This window comes from Symphalangus syndactylus, chromosome 17, assembly GCF_028878055.3.
Source record: "Symphalangus syndactylus isolate Jambi chromosome 17, NHGRI_mSymSyn1-v2.1_pri, whole genome shotgun sequence".
Lineage (NCBI taxonomy): Eukaryota > Metazoa > Chordata > Mammalia > Primates > Hylobatidae > Symphalangus > Symphalangus syndactylus.
The window spans coordinates 14,164,060-14,185,614 of NC_072439.2; the positions used below are offsets into that span (position 1 = coordinate 14,164,060).

At 57.6% G+C, this 21,555-nt stretch overlaps 2 protein-coding genes across 3 annotated transcripts in view; one reads left to right on the forward strand and one right to left on the reverse strand.

The window, feature by feature from the left end:
* CHAF1A (chromatin assembly factor 1 subunit A) overlaps positions 1-6,191 on the forward strand; it is a 40,097-nt gene extending 33,906 nt beyond the window's left edge. For both annotated transcript variants that reach the window (XM_055250409.2, XM_055250411.2), the window contains exons 14-15: positions 5,201-5,297; positions 5,871-6,191. In XM_055250409.2, the coding sequence (XP_055106384.1) occupies positions 5,201-5,297; positions 5,871-5,971 (198 nt within the window). In that variant the 3' untranslated portion in view covers positions 5,972-6,191. The remainder of the gene's footprint in view (positions 1-5,200; positions 5,298-5,870) is intronic.
* Positions 6,192-7,948: 1,757 nt separating this feature from the next.
* Positions 7,949-21,062, reverse strand: UBXN6 (UBX domain protein 6). Its single transcript, XM_055250460.2, has 11 exons — positions 20,636-21,062; positions 16,921-17,084; positions 16,451-16,515; positions 15,356-15,484; positions 11,277-11,374; positions 10,498-10,573; positions 9,810-9,894; positions 9,474-9,693; positions 9,253-9,383; positions 9,019-9,167; positions 7,949-8,564 (listed from the first exon to the last, which is right to left on the reverse strand). Exons 1-11 carry the CDS (start codon positions 20,716-20,718, stop codon positions 8,439-8,441), a joined length of 1,326 nt encoding a protein of 441 aa, XP_055106435.1. The 5' UTR covers positions 20,719-21,062; the 3' UTR covers positions 7,949-8,438.
* Positions 21,063-21,555: the final 493 nt, after the last annotated feature.

The window sequence follows — 21,555 nt, forward strand, 5'->3', positions numbered from 1 at the left end:
CTACTAAAAATACAAAAATTAGCTGGGTATGGTGGCAGGCGCCTGTAATCTCAGCTACTTGGGAGGCTGAGGCAGGAGAATCACTTGAACCCAGGAGGTGGAGATTGCAGTGAGCTGAGACCACACCATTGTACTCTAGCCTGGGCAACACAGCAAGACTCTAGTCTCAAAAGAAAAAAAAAAGAAAAAGTGGTCATGAGAGGCAGGGAGGCAAGAGAAATGGCTCCTGAGATGCTCAGCCATCTCCCTGCTGCCAGCACATACACAGCCATGGGCCTTGGTATGCTGTGAACCTCCCTCAGCTGTCACAGCAGGAGGGGCCATCATAACATCCCAAAGGGTCCAGGGCTACAACTGAAACTGTTCCTGGCACTCCCTAGAGCCTCTGTCCCTGTACAGCGTGTCATGTGCATAGCGCCCCTGGCTCTGTGGAGGCGGCTTGACGCCGTGGGGAGCTCAGTGCGTTGGAGCTGGGGCCCCAGGAGGCCCCCACACAGAGCTTTCCTGGACGCATTCTTTGTTCAAGCCCTGTGCGAGCAGTGCCTTTCCCTGGTCACCTGAACAGCCTTAGAGGGAACCGGAGCTCCCCAGCCTGAAAATGATTGGGGCAGGAAGGTGCTATCTGGTTGTGTCACTATGCAAGCAGTTTTCCAGGGCCTTTGCCGATCAGCCCTCCCAGGGAACCCCTGTGTCCCTCAGATGTTCCTTCGGGGTCTCCTCATGCTCCACACAGTAGTCCAGGCCCTGGACGGCCTCCTTCCCCACCCCTCTCCGCTGATTTGATGCAGCAGCTGACTCTCCCAGCTGGGGTGCAGTGCCCCGCCCCCGGTCCTCCCAAGCTCTGCTCTTGCTCCCTGTCAACATGTGGAACCCACATTTCCGCACCGGGAAAATGGTGCCCTGAGCCCCACGTGCCCAGCATCACATCAGTTACTGTGCTTCGGGGGCAGTGAGTGCCTGGTTATCATCCCTAACCACGAGGAAAGAGGGGTGCACCCAGTTTAACTAGAGTGGGTCAGAGAGGTTGGGTGGGCCTTGGAGTCAGCAAAACACAGCATCTCACTTGCTAATGGATGGCAGTGGTGGCTGCATGCGCGTGATTGGTGGCCTCTGCTGTGTGGCACAGGTGAGGGCCTCCTGGGGCTCAGCAGTGCAGCAGACGCACAAAGGTCACACGTGAAGGAGTGGAGACCCAGGCCCAGCTTGATGCTTAACCCCCACCCCTGAACCTCCTGCAGTTTGGAACATAAACGTCCCTGGGGAGCAGGGCCTGGTCCTGTGTTTTTTTTCAGAGCCTGTGTGGGGAGGGGCACACAGGTGGGACCCAAAGGTGGGGCTGTAGAAGCACATGAGCCCGGATGGGACATGTGCCCTGGCATCATCTGGTTTTTTTTGACAGGGTCTCACTCTGTTACCTAGGCCGGAGTGCAGTGGTGCAGTCACAGCTCACCGCAGCTTCCACTCCTGGGCGCAAGTGATCCTCCTGCGTCAGCTTCCTAATGAGCTGGGAGTATAGGCACATGCCACCATGCCCAACTAATTTTCAAATCTTCTGTAGTGACAGGGTCTATGTTGCTCAGGCTGGTCTCCAACTCCTGGGCTCAAGCGATCCTCTCTCCAGCCTCCTGGCATTTAATAAAGCTGCTGACTGATGCTTCTTCACCCATGGGGAGGGATAAGCTGTTCATCTGCAAGTGGTGTACATCTATATTTTTTACTGGGTTACACTTTTTTCCCGATTTGAAAGTTTTCATCTTTTTTTTTTTTTTTTTTTTTTTTTTTACAGAGTCTCACTCTGTCGCCCAGGCTGGAGTGCAGTAGCGCGATCTCAGCTCACTGCAAGCTCCACCTCCCGGATTCACACCATTCTCCTGCCTCAGCCTCCCAAGCAGCTGGGACTACAGGTGTCCACCACCACGCCCAGCTAATTTTTTGTATTTTTTAGTAGAGACGGGGTTTCGCTGTGTTAGCCAGGATGGTCTTGATCTCCTGACCTTGTGATCTGCCCACCTCGGCCTCAAAGTGCTAGGATTACAGGCATGAGCCACTGTGCCCAGCATCTTTTTTTGTTGTTAAATTAGAAACAGGGTCTTGCCCTGTTTCCCTTTATTATTTTAGGTTCAGGGGTACATGTACAGGTTGGCAAACTCACGTCACGGGGGTTTGGTGTATAGATGATTTATTGGATACTAAGGTATTTTTTCTGAATTTCTCCCTCCCACTGTCACATAGGCCCCATTGTCTGTTGTTCCCTCTTTGTGTCCACATGTTCTTATAAGTGAGAACATGTGATATTTGGTTTTCTGTGCCTGTTTGTTTGCTGAGGTTAATGGTTCCCAGCTTCACCCATGTTCGTGCAAGAAGAGTTTTTTTTTTTTTTTTTTTTTTGTAGATATTGGGTCCTGCTGTGTTGCCCAGGCTGGTCTTTGAACTCGTGGGCTCAAGCAATCCACCTGCCTCGGCCTCCCAAAGTACTGGGATTACAGACCTGAGCCAGGGACTCTTTAAATCTTTTCATTTAGAGCTCAAAAGAGATATTCATAAGGCATTCTAACCTAGTGGGGTGAAGTGCCATGATCTGTGAAGCCCTAGGACACCTCAACTCTTTGGGCCTCCGTTTTATTTAAAAATTTTAAAATACAAGGAAGGATGTGTTTGCCCTTGCCAACAAAACATTATGTGATCAAAATAAAACTAAAGAAGCATAGATGGCCGGGTGTGGTGGCTCATGCCTGTAATCCCAGCACTTTGGGAGGCCGAGGTGGGTGGCTCACAAGGTCAGGAGATCGAGACCATCCTGGCTAACACGGTGAAACCCCGTCTTTACTAAAAACACAAAAAATTAGCCAGGCGTGGTGGCGGGTGCCTGTAGTCCCAGCTACTTGGGAGGCTGAGGCAGGAGAATGGTGTGAACCCAAGAGGTGGAGCTTACAGTGAGCCGAGATCGCACCACTGCACTCCAGCCTGGGCAAGAGAGTGGGACTCTGTCTCAAAAAAAAAAAAAAAAAAATGAAGCATAGATGGCTGGGTGCGGTGGCTCACGCTTGTAATCGCAAAACTTTAGGAGACTGAGGCAGGTGGATCACTTGAGAGGCCAGGAGTTCGAGACCAGCCTGGCCGACATGGTGAAACCCCATCTTTAAAAATACAAAAATTAGCTGAGCATGGTGGTGCACGCCTGTAATCCCAGCTACTCAGGAGGCTGAGGCAGAAGAATCACTTGAACTCAGGAGGTGGAGGTTGCAGTTGAGCCGAGATTGTGCCACTGCACTCCAGCCTGCGCAACAGAGCAAGTCTGTCTCAGAAGAAAAAAAAAAAGAAAAAAAGGCACAGATGTTAGTGACACCGTCTTCATCCCATGTAGTCGCTAAACGTTTTCCTGACTCCTGTTTTCCATAGTCTGCGCTCCTCTGTGTCTGTGTTTAGCACTTGCAGTGCTGCTGGCGAGATGACAGCTGTCCCCATGAAGCAAGCTGCCGGCAGCTCTCAGCATAGTGGGACTCGGTGTTATGTGTTAAATCCTGTCTTCAGCCTAGAGGGTGAAGAGTTGTGATTGCTCTGAAAAATTTTGGATCCAAGAAAAGCCTAGTGTGTCAACGCGTCTCCTGTGTGGAGGGACTTGTGCCCAGTGACTTGAGGTGGCTCAAAGAAATTGGCGTGTTCCTTTTGTTTAACGTCCCCAGACACCTCCAGATCAGAATGTCCCTCCTCAGCAGAGTCTACAGGGGACTCTTAGACTCTTCTTTGCTTAACTATTCTTTCAAAAAGGTAGTTGAAAATGGCCGTAGGCCAGGCTCGGTGCTCATGCCTGTAATCCCAGCACTTTGGGAGGCTGATGCGGGCAAATCCTGAGGTCAAGAGTTCGAGACCAGCCTGGCCAACATGGTGAAACCCTGTCTCTACTAAAAATACAAAAAATTAGCTGGGTGTAGTGGCGGGCACCTGTAAAAAAAAAAAAAAAAAAAAAACACAGCAAAAATATAGTTGTGGCTGGGGCGGTAGCTCATGCCTGTAATCCTAGCACTTTGGGAGGCGGAGGCTGGGTGGATCACTTGAGGTCAAGAGTTTGAGACCAGCCTGGCAACATGGTGAAACCCCATCTCTACTAAAAATACAAAAATCAGCCGGGTGTAGTGGCAGGTGCTTGTAAGCCCAGCTACTGAGGAGGCTGAGGCAGGAGAATCGCTTGAACCTGGGAGTCAGAGGTTGCAGTGAGCCAAGATCGCACCACCGCACTCCAGCCTGGACGATACAGTGAGACTCTGTCTCAAAATATATATATATATTAAACAAATAAAAATACAGTTGTCTGTAATCCCAGTACTTTGGGAGGCTGAGATGGGTAGATCATAAGGTCAGGAGTTTGAGACCAGCCTGACCAACATGGTGAAACCCTGTCTCTACTAAAAATACAAAAATTAGCTGGGCGTGATGGCATGCACCTGTAATCCCAGCTACTCAGGAGGCTGAAGAATAAGAATTGCTTGAACCCGGGAGGCGGAGGTTGCAGTGAGCTGAGATTGTGCCACTGCACTCTAGCCTCGGTGACAGAGTGAGACTCCGTCTCAAAAATAAAAAAGGCTGGGCACGGTGGCTCATGCCTGTAATCCCAGCACTTTGGGAGGCTGAGGTGGGCGGATCGCGAGGTCAGGAGATCAGGAACATCCTGGCTAACACTGAAACCCCGTCTCTACTAAAAATACAAACGGGGCCTGGTGTCAGGCGCCTGTAGTCCCAGCTACTCAGGAGGCTGAGGCAGGAGAATGGTGTGAACCCGGGAGGCGGAGCTTGCAGTGAGCTGAGATCGCGCCACTGCACTCCAGCCTGGGCAACAGAGCAAGACTCTGTCTCAAAAAAATAAAAAATAAATAAATACAGTTGTAATCTGATGGGGCCATTATCAGGTATGTGGCCCGTCACTGACTGGAAATTATTCTGCAGTTGGCAATGATGGCTGTTTTTGGAGATCTGAATCCAGTTCATTTGAGGGAACCCCCAAGGTTCTCTGGTTGTGGCCTCTCGAATAAACCTCTCACATTTGGACAGTTTGTTACCAAATTGGGTTCTGGATGTTGGTTTCCTTCAGTGTTGGGGGTGGGAGGAAAGTGTCACACCTGTGGAGGCCCCCCCCCGACAACCACGCCGGCACCAGGGTGGCTGCTGCCTGCAGTGCTGATGGCTGTGTACTCTGTCTGTCCAGATTGGTGCTGAGGACATGGATGGCTTCCAGGCAGACACGGAGGAGGAGGAAGAGGAGGAGGGCGACTGTATGATCGTGGACGTCCCGGATGCTGCGGGTGAGAAGGGCTCTAGATAGCAGAATGCACTGGTGAGGTGGGCGCTGGAGGTAAACCACAACAGAGAAGGGATGGGCCTGCCTAAGACTAGCTCCATTGTGAGCCGCCAGGAGGGCTTGCAGCTGGAAGTGGCTCCTGCCCTGCCACATCCTCGGGCGGGCTGGGACGTGGGTGCTGACCATGCCAGGCACTGTTCTGGCCGCAGAGCCACAAGGGCCTGTGCTGGGAATCTCAGGTGGTTGTGACGTTAGATGGGGGTCAGGGAAGGCTGCACTGAGGCGGCAAGGGAGGGCCAGGTGCATTTCTGGAGCACTCGCCGAAGAGGAAGTGCAGAGGCCCTGCGGCAGGCTGCGTGGGAGGAGTGTGCCCGGGTGGTGGGGGGCAGGCAGGGTCAACCTGAGAGCAGGTGAGCAGGTCACTTCTAGAAGAGGCACAATGCCCCAGCCTTTACCTGTCCCCACCGTCAGGTGGAAGGTCCCACCCTGGGGTTGTTGCAGGCCCATGAGGCAGCAGGGTGGGGTCTTCCCCCAGAGGGCCCAGCCAGCTCAAGACCCTCCCTCTCTTGCCCTGCAGAGGTCCAAGCCCCGTGTGGAGCCGCTTCCGGAGCTGGGGGTGGTGTTGGGGTGGACACTGGCAAGGCCACCCTGACCGCAAGCCCACTGGGTGCATCCTGAGAGCAGGGGTCACGTATGTAGAACGCTTAGGGTGTCCTGCCCACGGAGCAGATACTTGAACCGACTCGATTCCTGTGTAAAGAGCACTTTGTCCTGCTTCACGGACCTCCCCAAGGTGTGCAGAGTTCTATATAGGATGCTGGATTAGTTCCTTTGATATTTGTAAAAATTCCCCCAAGAGCCGCATATGAATCTGCCCTTTAATAAAGCATTATTGAGATTGCTGGCCTATTGGGGAAGCCTGCGGGCACAGAAGCAGGTGTGGAATCAATACTTGTAAATGAATTGAAGCGCCAGGACCACCCGCCTGGCCATGTTCGCGGGCCCCTGGACCTAACGAGGCAGTGTATAAACTTATTCTCTAGCCCTGAGCTGCTCTGTCTTTCCTGAGAACATCGTGTTTCTCTGAGAGTGCGCCTTGCCCGTGGCCCGGCCCCATGTGGTGCCTGGTGTCTGGGGCCAGCCTTGTGCCCTGCAACAGCACCGTCCCATCTGTTTGTCACTAAGTCATCCTCATACCAGGCTGACCTGGGTCAAGGTGCGGGTTTTTCCGCACGTGCTTCTGTCCAGCGATCCCTCCTGCCCTGGGTTGGGGGGTAGGAGGGGGTGTTCCCGGAGACCTGCTGGGGTCACCTTCCTGAACCCAGAGCTGCTGGGAGCCGAGTTTGACTTCAAGTCTGAGGCTTTGTGAGAGCCCACCCCTAGGTCACGTGCATCTTTTGTGAGTGCTGGAGCTAGGAGGTGACCTCCTCCCTGCCCCAGGTTGAGTGGGCTTTATCCACACTGTCCCTGAGGGAGGACAGGCGACAGCCGCTGTGGTACTGAGCAGCTCAGAGCACACGCAGCCACGGGGAGGGTCACGCTCGCCAGCCCTGCTCTTCTCAGCCACACCCCACTTGAAGTCCTAAACTTCCCTTCAGGGAACCCCATGTGGGAGAGGTGTCAGCTGCCTCCATCCACCCAGTCAGGGACGGCAGGGGGCCCGGGCCAGGCCTTCCTGCTGGGAAGCAGGATTCGGCTGTGCCTGAAGCAGAGGCTGCCCCTGTGCCGCACCTTTGATGAGCTTTACAGGGGCTCCTGACAACCCAGAGTCAGGTCCTGGGGCCTGCAGGACGCAGGACTGGAGTGACAGCCTCCGTTCTCAACAGACCGGGTGCTCACACCAGCTGGGGCAGTGCCGGGGGTGAGGGAGGGACCAATGCAAGGTCAGGGGCACGAGCATAGGCCCCGGGCACCTCCCCCAGATGCAGACCTGCATCCCCAAGTCAGCGGTGCGGCCGAGGCACACATGCCTTCCACACTGCAGGGTAGAGTCCCTGTGTCTCCTGGGGCTGCTGTACCACAAACCTGGTGGCTTAAAGCAAGTCACCATCTCACAGCATGGGGGTCAGAGTGCACACATGCCTGGCCAGGCTAACATCAAGCTGTGGGTAGGACCAGGCCCTCCTGGAGATTTTCCCAGTGCTCAGAGGCGCTGCATCCCTCAGCTTGGGGTCCCTTCCTCCACCTTCACAGCCACATGCAGCCTCTTCCAGTCTCTCTGATTCACTCTCCTGCCACCTCTTGTGAGGACATTGTGTCCCGGACCACCCAGGATCATCTCCCAGCTCAAGATCTTTCATCATACCCACAAGCCCCTCTCGCCAGGTGAAGTTGCACATCTGCAGGTTCCAGGAATAGGATGTGGCCGTCTCAGGACACCCTGTCCCTCTGGCCGCAAGGAAGCCAGGCCTGTGACAGCACTCACCTCCTCTGCAGAGACTGGGCCTTTGTGGGCACAGCACAGCCTCCCTTAGCGCATGGGACTTCCTCCCTAGGCGGGTGGTTCATCAGGCACTTGTGGCTAGGCGCTGGCCTGAGAACAGGTATCCACGTGGTCCCGCCTTGACAGAGAGCCACGCCCAGCCCCCACGCCGTCCGCTCTGCAGCAGGTGAGCCTGCCCTGTGTCCCACAGTTTCAACGGAGCACCATGAAACTATATTCAAATACCGTTTATTTGGGCTTATGATTTGCTAACTGCAGGTCTATGTGCAGGAAGGCCAGCGTCCCCTCCTGCCGTTGTCACCCACATCCACAGAGCAGCCCTAGCGCCAGGTGCAGCCACTGCCATCCACGGCACATGGGAACGGGACCCATGCTGCAGGCCTGCTCTCCTGCCGAGGGAGATGCCACGTGTGTCTGCCTGGCAGCTTCATGACACAGTTACCAAGCAGCTAGGGAGGGCTTAGATTTGGTGGTGTCCCCAGGCCTCTCCCTCAGGGGCTTGGGCACATCTCCACAGCCCCCAAGGGATGGGGGCTCTGCCACGGGGCCCAGTTCCACAGCTCCACGGCTGGCGCCCCTCCCGTGCCCATGGGGCAGAGCCAAGTATTTCCAGAGGTGGCTTGGAGGCCCTGGGGTGGCGGGGAGAGGAACAGGGAGAGCATGAGACAGACCCCCAGGGCTGAGGCCAACCCTGCTTTTATTTCACGAGAGCTTCTCGATGGCTGACAGGAGCTCGGGTTTCAGGATGGAGTCTGGCTCGGCCCCCGCGGCCTTGATGTCCTCTAGCACAGCCATGTCCCACGAGAAGGTCAGGAGGGCAGAGGGCACCTGTGGTAGGGGTAAGTGGTCACTCTGTCTCCATGTGGCAGCACAGTGGAAGGACAGAGCTGAGCATAGTCGGCCCTTGCTGTGGCAGGGAACTCAGCGGGCAACCTGGGCTCGGGGATGCCCCGGCCTGGAAGCCATCTCAGCTGGTGGAGGCTGTGGCTCGCACCCAGGCCTCCTGCCCTCTCCCTCCGGGACTCCAGGACCTAAGCCTAAGCCTACTGCACTAGCCAATGCGCGTCACCGCTCCCATTTGATGGGGAAACTGAGGCATGGAGTAGTTATGAACTCGCTCAAGGCCCTGCTGCCAGTAAGTGGGAAAGCAGGATTCAAACCCAGGGACCTGCCCAGGCCCCCTGCTCTGAGAACAAGGAGGCTCCCTCCTGGGGGTCTGTGCCAGTCCAGGAGAACCTGCAGAGGCATCGGGTCAGCAGTGCTCCTGCGGGCCGACACTCACCAGCCCGCACTCGTTCAAGGCCAGGTTCTCGTCCTCGGACAGCTTCTGCCCTCCTGAGGCCAGCAGCTCAAAAGGCAGCCAGTCGCTCTGCAGGGCCTCCCGGACGAACCCGTACACCGCCCCCAGCCGCTCCCGGGCATAGAAGGTCCCTGGGGAGTGGGGGAGTCAGAGCAGGTAGGGCCAAGGGCCCCCTACCAACCCGAGCCGCCCTCCCCAGGCATCGCCGGTGCCCACCCTGCAGGAGGCAGCCATCGGGGAGGCGCACGCGCAGCAGCGTGTAGGTGTACTTGCGCAGCCCCCGCTGCTCCTCCTTCTCCCGCATGGCCTTGGTCCGCAGCATGCTCAGCCGCTCCACCGCGTCAGACCTGCACACGCGGGCCAGATCAGGAGGGCTGGCTGGGGTTCTTCCACCCCGCCCTGCCCCACTCTGCTCCGCGGACGGACGTCAGGCCCACCTGAGCCTCTGCTCCCGCCTGATCTCCTCTGCTGTGAGGTTGAAGAAGTCCCCGGGCAGTTCGAACTGCGAGGCCAGGGGCGAGGGCTGGAAGACACGGCGCTGCCGGTCCAGCTTGGCGCGCACGGGCTCCGCAGCCAGCAGCTGTTCCTTGTGCCTCTCCAGGCTCTGGGGCTGGGCCAAGGTTGTCTCGCTCAGCACGTAGAACTCCTCGGGGTCCTCTACAGCGCGGCAGGACATGGGTATCACTGTGCAATGGAGAGACCCCCAAGCCGGGCCCTCCTGCCCCAAGGCCCCTCGTCCCCATTCCCTACTCAGCCAGGCCCTGTCCACTTACCCTGATCCTGGACGGGAAGCAACACCTTCTGGAAACCAATAGCCTCAAAAAACTCGTGGGTCCCTTCCAGGCAGTTAATGCGCTCCTGGGGGTGGAGATGGGGGTCACTGGGGGCCCCTGGCTTCCTCCACTGCCTGGCCACGCCCCACCCAGTCCACGGGCCCGGCTCTCGCTATTGGGAGCAGCTGTCAACCCCTGGATGGGGCCCAGCCCTGGGGGTGCCTCAGTGCTGGATGCAAACCTGCTTTTCTATGGTGGGGGCTGTGGAGTCTCCAACAGCTCTGCACAGAGGAAAAAGTCACAACCAGGCACGAAGAGTGAGGCTGAGGAGCCAGATACTGCTGGGGCCTGATGCGAGGCTAACACCGGCCAGGGCCGCAGTCCCTGCCATTTCCCCCAGAAGAACCAGACATATGGTTTGCATGAGAAACCTCCCCAGAGTCGACATGTTCCCAAACAAGCCCAGCTGAAGAGGAGGAAAAGGATGCAGGTGAGGAGAGGCAGATTTGGGGTAATTGGCTCTGTCTTGTCCTGCTAGCTTCTATTGGCCGAGCCTTTCACTGCTTGTGGCTCAACTCTCGCTAGCTCCTCCAGGGAGACCACCGCCTGGTGTGGGCCACCACCGGCTCCTGCAGGCCAGCTGCCCCCACCCCCAGCCTGGGCCCTGGGGGCCAGATGTCACGCCCACCTGAAACACTTTGTTCTGCAGCTTGATCTTCCGGTACTTCTCCTCCTCGGGGTGCAGGTGGATGTTGTCCAGGTACCTGGGGTAGGTGGAGAGGGTGAGTGGGGCACAGCCCAGGCTGCCCGCCCGGACCCTCTGTGCCTCCTGCCCCAGGTAACAGCAGCTCAGCCACACTTGGCCTCTAGTCAGAGGGAAGAAGCGGCCCAGTGACCCAAAGGCAGCAGACCATCTCCAGGTGGAAGGCACACCTCGGACACCCCACGGAGCCCATCCCTCGTGCCAGCAGGAGCCCCACGGAACCCCTCACCGTCCCACCAGCCCTGGAAGGGCACAATTAACCACAGCGGTGGGGGAGCCACAGTGCCGGAAGAGGGGAGAGCCAGAGCCGAAGGGCCGCAGCGCCAGCATGGGGGTCCTGCGGGGTGCTCCCTCGGGGCTGGCGGGCAGCGTGGACTTCCAGGCCCGCCCCCGATCCTGAGACTCGGGGAGTGGGGTGGGACCCTGCCTCCTCCACATGCTCCCCGATTAATCCCCAAGGAAGCCAGGGTGGGGAACCCCTGATTCCTTAAACACCTTCATTTTGCACATGGGTAAACTGAGGCCCAAAGAGGCCCAGCCCTTTGCCTGAGGCCTCTGGGTGGAGCTGCCTCACTCTCGGCCTGTGCTCCTTCCCGACCCACCTCAGCAGGTAATGAGGGGGCCAGAGGGGGTGACAGCCCCAGTGGGAGGGGTGCTGGGACGAGCTGGAGGGGCCAGGCAGGGCAAAGGGGCCACACGCTCACTTGGCAATGGTGTCCACGCCCAGCTTCACCCGGTCCTGGTCTTTGTTGAATGTGTAGATCTTCATGATGGAGGCGGCCACTGGGTCGGTGGAGAAGTGCTGGGAGGAGGGAAGCAGGGAAAGCCGCTCACTGAGAGCCTGGGCCACACGGCCCTCCGCTGCCCAGGTAACAGGGATAGGAAGAGGAAGGCAGAGCAGCGGCTTAGAGCAGACCCAGCTGTGCACTCATCACAGAAAGGAAAAGAGAGACCCTCGAAGACGCCGGCCCTGCCCACACCCCAGGGCAGAGGCGACGCAGCCAAGACTGAGCAGAACTCAAGTCTCCCCTTCCGCCTTCTCAAGGCTAGATCTACGGGACTTGGAGGCCAGTGTGACGCGACAGAACTTTGCCTCACACTCTGGCTTTAGAACTCGACCTCAGTGCTGAGATCCACCAAGGCCACCGCCACTTACAGAACCTCCCGCCACCACGGACGCCCCATCCCTCCTGATCTCACAGCCCCATGATGGACGTTCTGGAACGACTCCCGGGTCTTATGTTTACAAAGAGACCGAGAGGCCCCTCGTCCAGGGTCACAGGGATGGCAGGTGGCAGAGAGGACACAAATGAGTCTGCAACTCTCAGTGTCTGAAACTCAACGGCTGGAAGACGGATACCCTCAGCCCCTGCCCCTCCCTGAGGTCCCGCCTATGTTACTGGGGGAGGGGAGAAGTCACAGCTGGAACTCTGGGGGTTTCCCAGAGCCAGCCCTGCTGACTCCGAACAACGTCCCAGCACGGAGAGGCTGAGAACAGGTACCCTAAGACCTGGAAAAGATTGGGGCACAAATCCACGCTCGGCACAGCCACCACACACGGCCACACCCAGAGAGCCACCCATGGCCTGGAACGCAGGGCTGCCACCCGTACCTCCCTGGGCTGCCCGGATGAAGGTGGGTGAACAGGAGGGCCGCCCAGGGCCACGTGTCAGGATTCGGGCCACCTGCCCAGGCAGCCCAGAGCTCCACCCACCACCCCCCACCCTCAACTGCACAGCAGGGTCCCTCAGCAGCCCCCTGCATCACACGGACCAATGACCCACACACTGAGCCGGGGCTCATGCCAACTGAAAATTGGGACCCGGCCCAGTCTGCCGGTTTAGTTGCTGAGGTGATGTGGGGAGTGGGGCAGAGCACGCGGATGCAGAGAGGCAGAGCTGCGAGATGGGCATGTTGTCCCCAGGACAACAGCTTCCTCGGGATCAGAGTGCCCGGGACAGCACACCAGCCAAGGGAAGGGTGTCAGCTCCAAAAGCGGGCCTCGGGCGTTCTGGGCGACTGGCCGCCAGGCTTAGGTCAGGAGCTGGGTACATGCACAGACAAGGGACGAAGGAACAGCAGCCAGGAAGGAGTCCAAATCCATTAAGGAATGTACTTGGTGAGAGAGGTGGGATTTCACAGCTGTAAGCAAAAGACAGGTGCTCTCGACAGGTAGGGCTGAGAAGAAAACTGAGCCAAGATCAAAAAAAAAATATCAGCTCCACCCCGCCATGTTACATAATAACATGCTCCAGCTGGATCAAAGCTTCAACCATGGAAACAAGCAAGCAGTCAAGGAGAAGCCAGAAGAAAAGCACTGGAGGCCAGGCGCAGTGGCTCATTCCTGGAATCCCAGCACTTTGGGAGGCCGAGGCAGTCGAATCACGAGGTTAGGACATCGAGACCATCCTGGCCAACGTGGTGAAACCTCATCTCTAAAATACAAAAGTTAGCCGGGCGTGGTGGCGTGTGCCTGTAGTCCCAGCTACTCGGGAGGCTGAGGCAGGTGAATCGCTTGAACCCGAGAGGCAGAGGTTGCAGTGTGCCGAGATCGTGCCACTGCACTCCAGCCTGGGCGACAGAGCGAGACTGTCTCAAAAAAAAAAAGGCACTGGAGAGGCCACAAAAGAATTCTCTCAGCCTCAGCATGGAAATGGGGAAGGCGTTTCTAAGAATGGCCCCAAACCCAAAAGCCATGAAATAAGACTGACACATTTAATTATACAGAGATCAAAAAATCCTACACAGCGAAGTGACCATAAGCAGAGCCAACATATACGCAACTAGAGGGAAATATGTGCAACTCACATCATAGGCAAAAGCCTAAATTGCCTAATATGTAAAGAGTGCTGCCGGACGCGGTGGCTCCCGCCTGTAATCCCAGCAGTTTGGGAGGCCGAGGCGGGCGGATCACGAGGTCAGGAGATCGAGACCATCCTTGCTAACACGGTGAAACCCTGTCTCTACTAAAAATACAAAAATTAGCCAGGCGTGGTGGTGGAAGCCTGTAGTCCCAGCTACTCGGGAGGCTGAGAAAGGAGAATAGCATGAACCCGGGAGGTGGAGCTTGCAGTGAGCAGAGATTGCGCCACTGCACTCCAGCCTGGGTCACGGAGTGAGACTCTATCTCAAAAAAAAAAAAAAAAAAAAAAGTGCCTACAAATCACTAAGAAAAAGACAAACTATGTACTAAATAGTGTAGAAAGGACGCATTCTCATATGAAACATGGCCAACCCAAAATAAGGAAAGTGCAAATTAACTCTATCCTGAGATGTTATTTTAACCTGTCAACAGGCGTAAAGCTCAACGTTTGGTGATTTACAGCATGGTGAGAGGAGAGGGACACGGGTGCTTCTGCACACACTGCTGGAGTGTGTTTAAGTCTGGAGAGTCTATGGAACTGTCACTATATATACATATATATATATATATTTTTTTTTTTTTCTTTTAGATGAAGTTTTGCTCTTGTCACCCAGTGCCCAGGCTGGAGCTCAATGGCACGATCTCAGCTCACTGCAACCTCTGCCTCCCGGGTTCAAGCGATTCTCCTGCCTCAGCCTCCTGAGTAGCTGGGATTACAGGTGCCTGTCACCATGCCTGGCTAATTTTTGTATATTTAGTAGATACGGGTTTCACTATGTTGACCAGGCTGGTCTTGAACTTCTGACCTCAGGCGATCCACCTGCCTCGGCCTCCCAAAGTGCTGGGATTATAGGCAAGAGCCACCACGCCCGGCCACTGTTACTATTTTCTGAGAAAGGGTCTCACTTGTCACCCAGGCTGGTGTGCAGTGGCATGATCACGGCTCACTGCAGCCTCTACCTCCCAGGCTGCAGCAATCCTCCCACCTCAGCCTTCTGAGTAGCAGGGACTACAGGTGCACGCCACCATGCCCAGCTAATTTTTTTTTTGTTTTTGGTAGAGACAAGGTTTTGCCATGTTGCCCACGCTAAAGCCGAAGTTTCTGAGAAACTATTGATGGTGTTAAGTGAGGACTTGCTGTATTGGAAAAAAAAAAAAAATGCTGTGGAAGTTATTTCTTTTTTTTTTTTTTTTTTTTTGAGATGGAGTTTTGCTCTTGTTGCCCAGGTTGGAGTGCAATGGCGCTATCTCAGCTCACCACAACCTCCGCCTCCCAGATTCAAGCAATTCTCTTGCCTCAGCCTCCCGAGTAGCTGGGATTACAGGCATGTGCCACCACGCCCGGCTAATTTTGTAGAAAGTTCTTTCTGTACTGAAGCAAATAATACATAACCTTTTATGAAAAACAAAACCAGGCCACGCGCGGTGGCTCACACCTGTAATCCCAGCACTTTGGGAGGCTGAGGCGGGTGGATCACTTGAGGCAAAAGTTCGAGAGCAGCCTGGCCAACATGGTGAAACCCCATCTCTACTAAAAATACAAAAATTAGCCAGGCGCGGTGGCAGGCGCCTGTAATCCCAGCTACTTGGGAGGCTGAGGCACGAGAATCATTTGAATCCAGGAGGAGAATCGTTTGAATCCAGGAGAATTGAAGCTGAGAATGCGCCACTGCACTCCAGCCTGGGTGTCAGAGTGAGACCCATCTCAAAAAAAAAAAGACAAACCTTGTTGGGAGAGAGGAGATACGGATGCATACACAATGGTGTGCCTGGATTTGGGGTATCAGAGGAGGGGCTTCACTACTAGCAGTGGCCTCTGGGGACTCTGGGAGGGATCTGTACCACCTGGGCTTCCGGTGGAGGGTGGCTCAGGCACAGGAAGCTACAGATTGGGGCAGGAGCACACCAGGTGCCACTCACCAAGAGAATGGCCTCCTTGATGCGGGTGTCCCGCTGGTCCTTCCTCAGGGTGGCCCCAGTAAGCGGACAGGTGAAGTACACGCCAGGCACGGCCAGGTGGGCGGAGCCTTCCTCTCTGGGCCCAGATACCTGGGGGCAGTGAAAGCGTCCAAGTCTGGACTGTGGACAGAGGCCACCCCGACCCTCGCCGAGCACCACAGTCCTGAGTGTGGCCCGTAGAACCAGACATCTCCAGCCTCCATGCTGTCCCTTCCACTTGGTGGCCATGGGAGACACCCTGGCCAAGTAACTGCATCCCTGAGTCTGTTCCCTGGTATGTCAAATGTCCCTGTGGGGCCTGCTCAGAACTAAACGAGGTACGGAACGGAAAGCACAGAGCAGCTTCTGACACGCAGGAAGCACCCAGCAGATGACAGCTGGGCTCCTGCTGGTCCTGTCCCCAAGCTGGTGAGGAAGGAGCTCTGTGTGGGAGTCTGCGGGCACAGTGCCCTGGACAAGGCATAACTTCTGGGCCTCCGTTTCTAGGCCATCTCTAAGGTCCCTGCATGCTAAAATTCACTGAATCCTCGAGGGTCAAGCTGCTTAGAACTGCTTTCAGCAGAGCTCTCAAGGCCCACCTCCTAGAGGAAGACCTCCCTGATTCCACCCGTCTCCACAGAGCCTCTTGACCTCCAAGGCAGGCAGGACTGGGCAGTGCTAGGGGACGGGCTCTGAAACCACAGACTGGCTCTGGTCCTGCCTCTGCTGGTCCTGTGGTGTAAGAGAGAGGACAGCTGGTTTCACCTCTCTCAACCCCGGTTCTCTTTCTGAAAAGTGGGAACTGTAACTGCATCTACCTTTAAGGGGTTAAGGGGAGGGAGCGATGGGCTCATGTACCTGAGGCCCACTTCTCCAGGCCTGAGCTGGCATCCTCAGCTGCCAAGCCCTGAAGGTCCCAGACAACACCGTGTTCCACGACAACCTGCCTCCACCTTGCAAGGCAAGGTTTCCCAACAGCCCTTGAGCCCCAAGGGCAGAGGCCACATTTCCCCCATGACACAGTCAAGCTGTCCCCACCCCTTGGCATGGGACAGTGCCACCAATGGCTATTCTTACCACGTTGGTCCCTGGGGCCTCGGGGCTCATGCTGACGGTGGCTTCGGCTTGAAGTTCCTTTCTCACTGGAAGGCAGCCCAAGAAGGAGAGGCAGAGACGGGATGGTGAGCACGCCTCTGTCCTGGCCCGAGTCCCCTCACTCCTGGGGTGGGCCTGTGGGCCACGCACACCGCCTCAGCCCTGCTGGAGGTCAGGCTGGAGGTCCCCTGCAGGACTTACTGTGCACCCACCCCTCAGCCTGAGCAAGCACCCCACTGCCTGGGCAGCCCCTGTTTCTGCTCCAAGTCTCTGCTCCCACCCCCTCCCCAGGAAGCTGCCCTTCCCCCAGCACCTGCCCTTGATGAGCCGCTCCCAAGGGTGACCCTCACACCCCCCACGGTTGCTCATGTGACTTCTGCGTCCAGGGCCAGGCACCAGGGCCGGGAACCTCAAACAGCCCCAACCTGGGCCCGAGGAGGGCCATATCTCACCCTGGTTTCGGATGGTGTCCTGCGACGTGGGGCCCCAGGCCCGGGGCTGCTTCTGCTCCAGCCGGGCCAGGGCGGCAGCGGCCGCCATCTGTGCCTCATTGGTGGGTCCCTGGCGGGGCGGCCTGGGGGCTGGCTGGCTGGGCTTCTCTTTGTGGGCCTTTTCCCTGGGAACAGACCGAGGGAGAGGGAGTGTATCCTCCCGAGGTGGCCGGCAAAGCTGACGTGCAGTCACACAGAGGAGCTTCTGCCCCTCCCCAGCTCTTGCCACCAGCACCATCGGCCAGATGTGTCCCTGCCTATGTGGGCCAGGACACCTAGTTCCCAGGGGCCACCTGCAGCCACCAGATGGTTCTACTGCAGGCGGAAGAGCCCCTGGAGGAAGGAGATGCTGGTTCCACTCAGCTCTGCACCATTGGGCAAGTCCTGCCCCCACTGGCCCTCAGGTCCTCATCTGTAAAATGGGGTGACAGCACCCCTGAGGTGAAGGCACCTTGACATCCTCAGTGCTTTTTTTCTTTTTGAGAGAGGGTCTTGCTCTCTCACTGAGGCTGGAGTACAGTGGCACAATCATGGCTTACTGCAATCCTGAGCTCCCAGGCTCAAGGAATCCTCCCGCCTCAGCCTCCCGAGTAGCTGGTTCTTAGAGGCAAGCATCATCATGCCTGGCTAATTTTTCTATCGAGACAGGGTCTCGCTATGTAGCTCAGGCTCGTCTCAAACTCTTGGCCTCAAATGATCCTCCCACCGTGGCCTCCCAAACTGCTGGGATTACAGGCATGAGCCACAGCACCCAGCCCGCATCCTCAGGAATTGAGGAGACTCAAGGGGTGTCACATCTTCCCTCCCTCCCTGCCATAAGAGTCTCCACCCTCAGGTCACAGCTTCGTTTGCTGAGCACCTACTGTGTGCCGGGACCCTGCTGGGAGCTGGTCGGCTCGGTTGGTTTACTCCTCCTAACAAGCTGCCAGGGAGGCCTCACCATCCCATTCCCAAACCCAAGAGGGACAGGAAGTCCGGGCGATGTGCCCCGCGCCACGCCACCCTTGTGGCGGGACCCTGGGGTCAGCGGACGGCAGAACCAGCCTCGCCCTGGCCACTCCATGCCAGGCCTATGGCTGTGCAAGTACGAAGAGCTCATGGACTCGTGGCTCCACCCTTTGAGCCCTACACCAAGGAGAGTTCCATAACCCACTTGGCACAGTGACCTGGCAGAGAAGCCTCGCAGAGAAGCCCTTTCTCCCAACCTGCTCGGACGTGTGTGTCTCACCCGTCTCCTCTCAGGCCCCTCCCGTGAACTTATGGGCTGTGTCACTTTCTGTGCCGTAGGTCTATTAAAACCTTCTGGGAGGCCAGGCTCTCAGTTCAAGCCCTATACTCCTCTGGCTCTGCTTAGATACCCGGGCAGCCCTCCCTCCTCGTCCCACCCCTGCCTATCTAGTCCTCCCACAGCTGAGCATCTTGGGTGGAAGAGGAGATGACTCATGAAGACCCACCCCGGCCTCATCCGATATCTAGGTCTTTCCAACAAAATGGCATTTGCCAGGGCACCTCACCCCAACCAGTCATGGACCCTGCCCCCCTGGGCAGCCACAGGGACCCTTCTGGAACCTCAGCCAGGGAGCGTCAGCATCACTCCACTGCACAACGCCCTCCTACTGCAAAATGCTAAAGCTTCCCTTGGCCAGAGAGCCCTTCCCGGCCTGGCCCACTGCCCGCCCATGGCCTGTCTCCCCTGGGCTCCCGGCAGTTCTTCCCACACCCCAGCTGCTCCCCGCTGCAGGCCCGTGCACTGTCTGCACCTTCTGCCCAGAATGTTCTCTGGGGGGGTGGGAGGAGGATGGGGTCTGGAAAGGGCTAGAGCTGCCGCAGGGAGAGAAGGAGGGGGCGAATTTCCCCACAGCTGAGTCTCACTGTGTCCTGGGAGAGGCCTTCCCAAACCACCTGATGGCCCCTGCTCACCCTCCTTCGAGGCCCTGGGCACTCGTCCGAGCACTCATCGCCTGAGCGCTCATCTGAGGTCTGTTGGTTTATTTGTCCATCGGCTCCCTCTGGAAGGTGAGCCCTAGGACAGCAGAGGCCTTCTCTTGTCCACCACTGCAGCCTAAAACAGGACTTGGCACCCACCCACCCCACACACCCTGGATATCCAGTCTCGCTCCAGAAGGGACCTCCACACCCCTTCCTTTCCCAGCCTTCCCCTCCAACCTTCCCCTCTCCCCCCAGGCTCTGGGCTGACCCAGCCATCACCCCGATACCCTGCATCCTTCCTATCATGCCCAGTCCCAGTGGCCCCAGCACCCCCCACCCACTATTGGTTGAATCAATGAAGGGCTCCCCCAATTTGTCCACTTCTCTCCCTGACCCCTCTCCCTCCCTCACTCAGCCTTTGCTCTCCTGCTCTCCCCCAAGAACCCTGATGTCCTCACTATGCCCCTACCTCCATCACCACCCCACTGCCCCGTGATTCCTGACCCCCACTTCCTGCCACCTCCCTGCCTCTCCTCCCACCCCCTCCCAGCCCCCACTCCTTCACAATCCCTTCCATTATTGCTTACAGACACCTGCCCTGGCTGCCTGGCTGACTTCCTTCCTCAGTCCGTCTCCATCAGTCCCCACCACCCCCTGGCCAGCCAGCTCCCTGCAGCGGCCCCAGCTCTCCAGTTTCCCTTTTCTCAACCCAACAGCTCTCAACCTTGCACATTCTCTAGCTCCACTTCTTCCCCGGCCCTCCACCTGCCCTCCCAGCTGGCTCAGCCCTGCTCAGGCCCTTCTCTCCAAGTCCTCCCTAGACAATCTGGAAGCCTGCCCGGCACCTATCTCCTTTCCCCTCCTCTCGCACCTCCATAATCCACTTGGCACAGTGACGTGGCAGAGAAGCCTCGCATAGAAGCGCTTTCTCCCAACCTCCTAAGACGCGTCTGTCTTGCCCGTCTTCTCTCAGGCCCCTCCCGGGTCAGAGTCCATCTGTCAGAATCCCTCACCTCCACTCTCCTCACACACCTTCCTCAGCCCCTCCCTCTCAATTCGCCAGGACATCCCAGGTCACTGACGACGCTGCCCACCCCGGCCTCCCTGGCCTTCCAGACTCTTTCTAGTCTCCCATCAGCCTCCCACGTGCTCCAGAAACCCTCCAAAACCCCTCTTCCCATGGATGCCTCAAAACAACTCTCCACCACCCCACCCCACAGCTGTACGTCCTCCTCCAAGCTCAGCTCCCATCCATGGTCACCTAGATTCCCCCAAATCATCCTGGCCTCTTCGGGACCAGCCGGGTCCCCAGACCTCTCCCTCACCACCCGGCTCAGGACTCATCATCCCGTTTTTCCCCCAAGGTCGCTCCACTGACCCCCAACTGCCTGCAGCCCCGTCGCCCTAATCCCCTGCCACTGCGTCGGACCCTCCTGCGGCCCCGCCCCCGAAACCTCCCCTCACACCCCGCCCCCTGCGCTACTTCCCCTCCCGTCGCCTCTCCCGCCCCGCCCCCGGGTCATGCCCTCCCCCTCCTGCCCCGCCCCCAGATCTCTCTCCCCTCCCCCTGACGCCCACCCTCGGCCCGACTTGCCCCGCCCCCAGCGCGTCTCCCCTTCCCCTGACCCTCGGCTGCCGCTCCCAGCCCCTCACCTTCTCCGATCTCCCAAACCGCCCAAGGCCCCACACCTCTCTCCCCGGCCGTCCCCGCCCCGCAGGGCCTCAAGCCTCTGCGTTCCTCACGCACCCCACGGACTCTTTGAGCTTCTGACCGGGTCCCGCGCTCTTGAACTTGATGTCGGCCTTGAACTCCTGAAAGAATTTCTTCATGGTGGCGGCTGGCCCGGCGGCGGGGGGCCGCGGGGGCGGGGGGCACGGGGCCCAGTCGGGGAGGGGACGGCCCGGGACCAGCCACCGGAAAAAAAAAAATACTGCGCCGCCGGAACTCCCGCCTTCCCCAGGCCGGCCACGTGACAATCGGCTAGAAGTGCCTGTCTAGCGCTCGGTGCCTCGCTGGCCCAGGGAGGCCGCTCTGTACGCTGGAGCCGCGTCTCTGTGGTTCTTCCGGACTCCGTTGCCAGGGCGACGAGTGCGCCTCTTGATTGGAGACAGTGCTTTCCGTGGCGCTCCCCAAACGGTGACAAACGGTGATAGGACAGGGACAGGCCAACTGAACCTCGCAGAGAAAGCACTGGGCCCTATCCCTTTCGCTGCTCAACCTAAACTAGGCGCGGTGGCTCACGCCTGCAATCACAGGACTTTCGGAGGCTCAAGCGGAAGGATTGCTTGATCCCAGAAGTTGGAGACCAGCCTGGGCAACATGGCAAAGCCTCGTCTCTATAAAAAATAATAATAATAAAATAAATTAGCGGAGGGTGGTGGCGCGCGCCTCTCAGCTACTTGGGAGGCGGAGGCGGGAGGATCGCTTTAACCCAGGAGGTCGAGGCTGCAGTGAGCTGTGATCAAGCCACTGCATTCCAGCCTGGGCGACAGAGAGAGACCCTGTCTCAAGCAAAACAAACAAAAATCCAACCTTCTCTGTCTCCCCAGAGCTTACGTGATAAAATCCCAATTCAATGTGGGGTATTGGAGGCCCCCACGATCTGGCCTGTTTTGGTCCCGGAAGCCCCCCCACCACCACCACCACGTACCCTAGGTAGGAGCTGT

Coding starts and splice junctions, on each gene's coding strand:
- UBXN6 (XM_055250460.2), bottom strand. CDS start 20,718: ATGAAGAAATTCTTTCAGGAGTTCAAGGCCGACATCAAGTTCAAGAGC. Junction 16,516..16,920: donor GGACACCATCCGAAACCAGG/GTGAGATATGGC, acceptor GCTGCCTTCCAG/TGAGAAAGGAACTTCAAGCC. Junction 9,895..10,497: donor TGCAGAACAAAGTGTTTCAG/GTGGGCGTGACA, acceptor CTCCACCCCCAG/GAGCGCATTAACTGCCTGGA.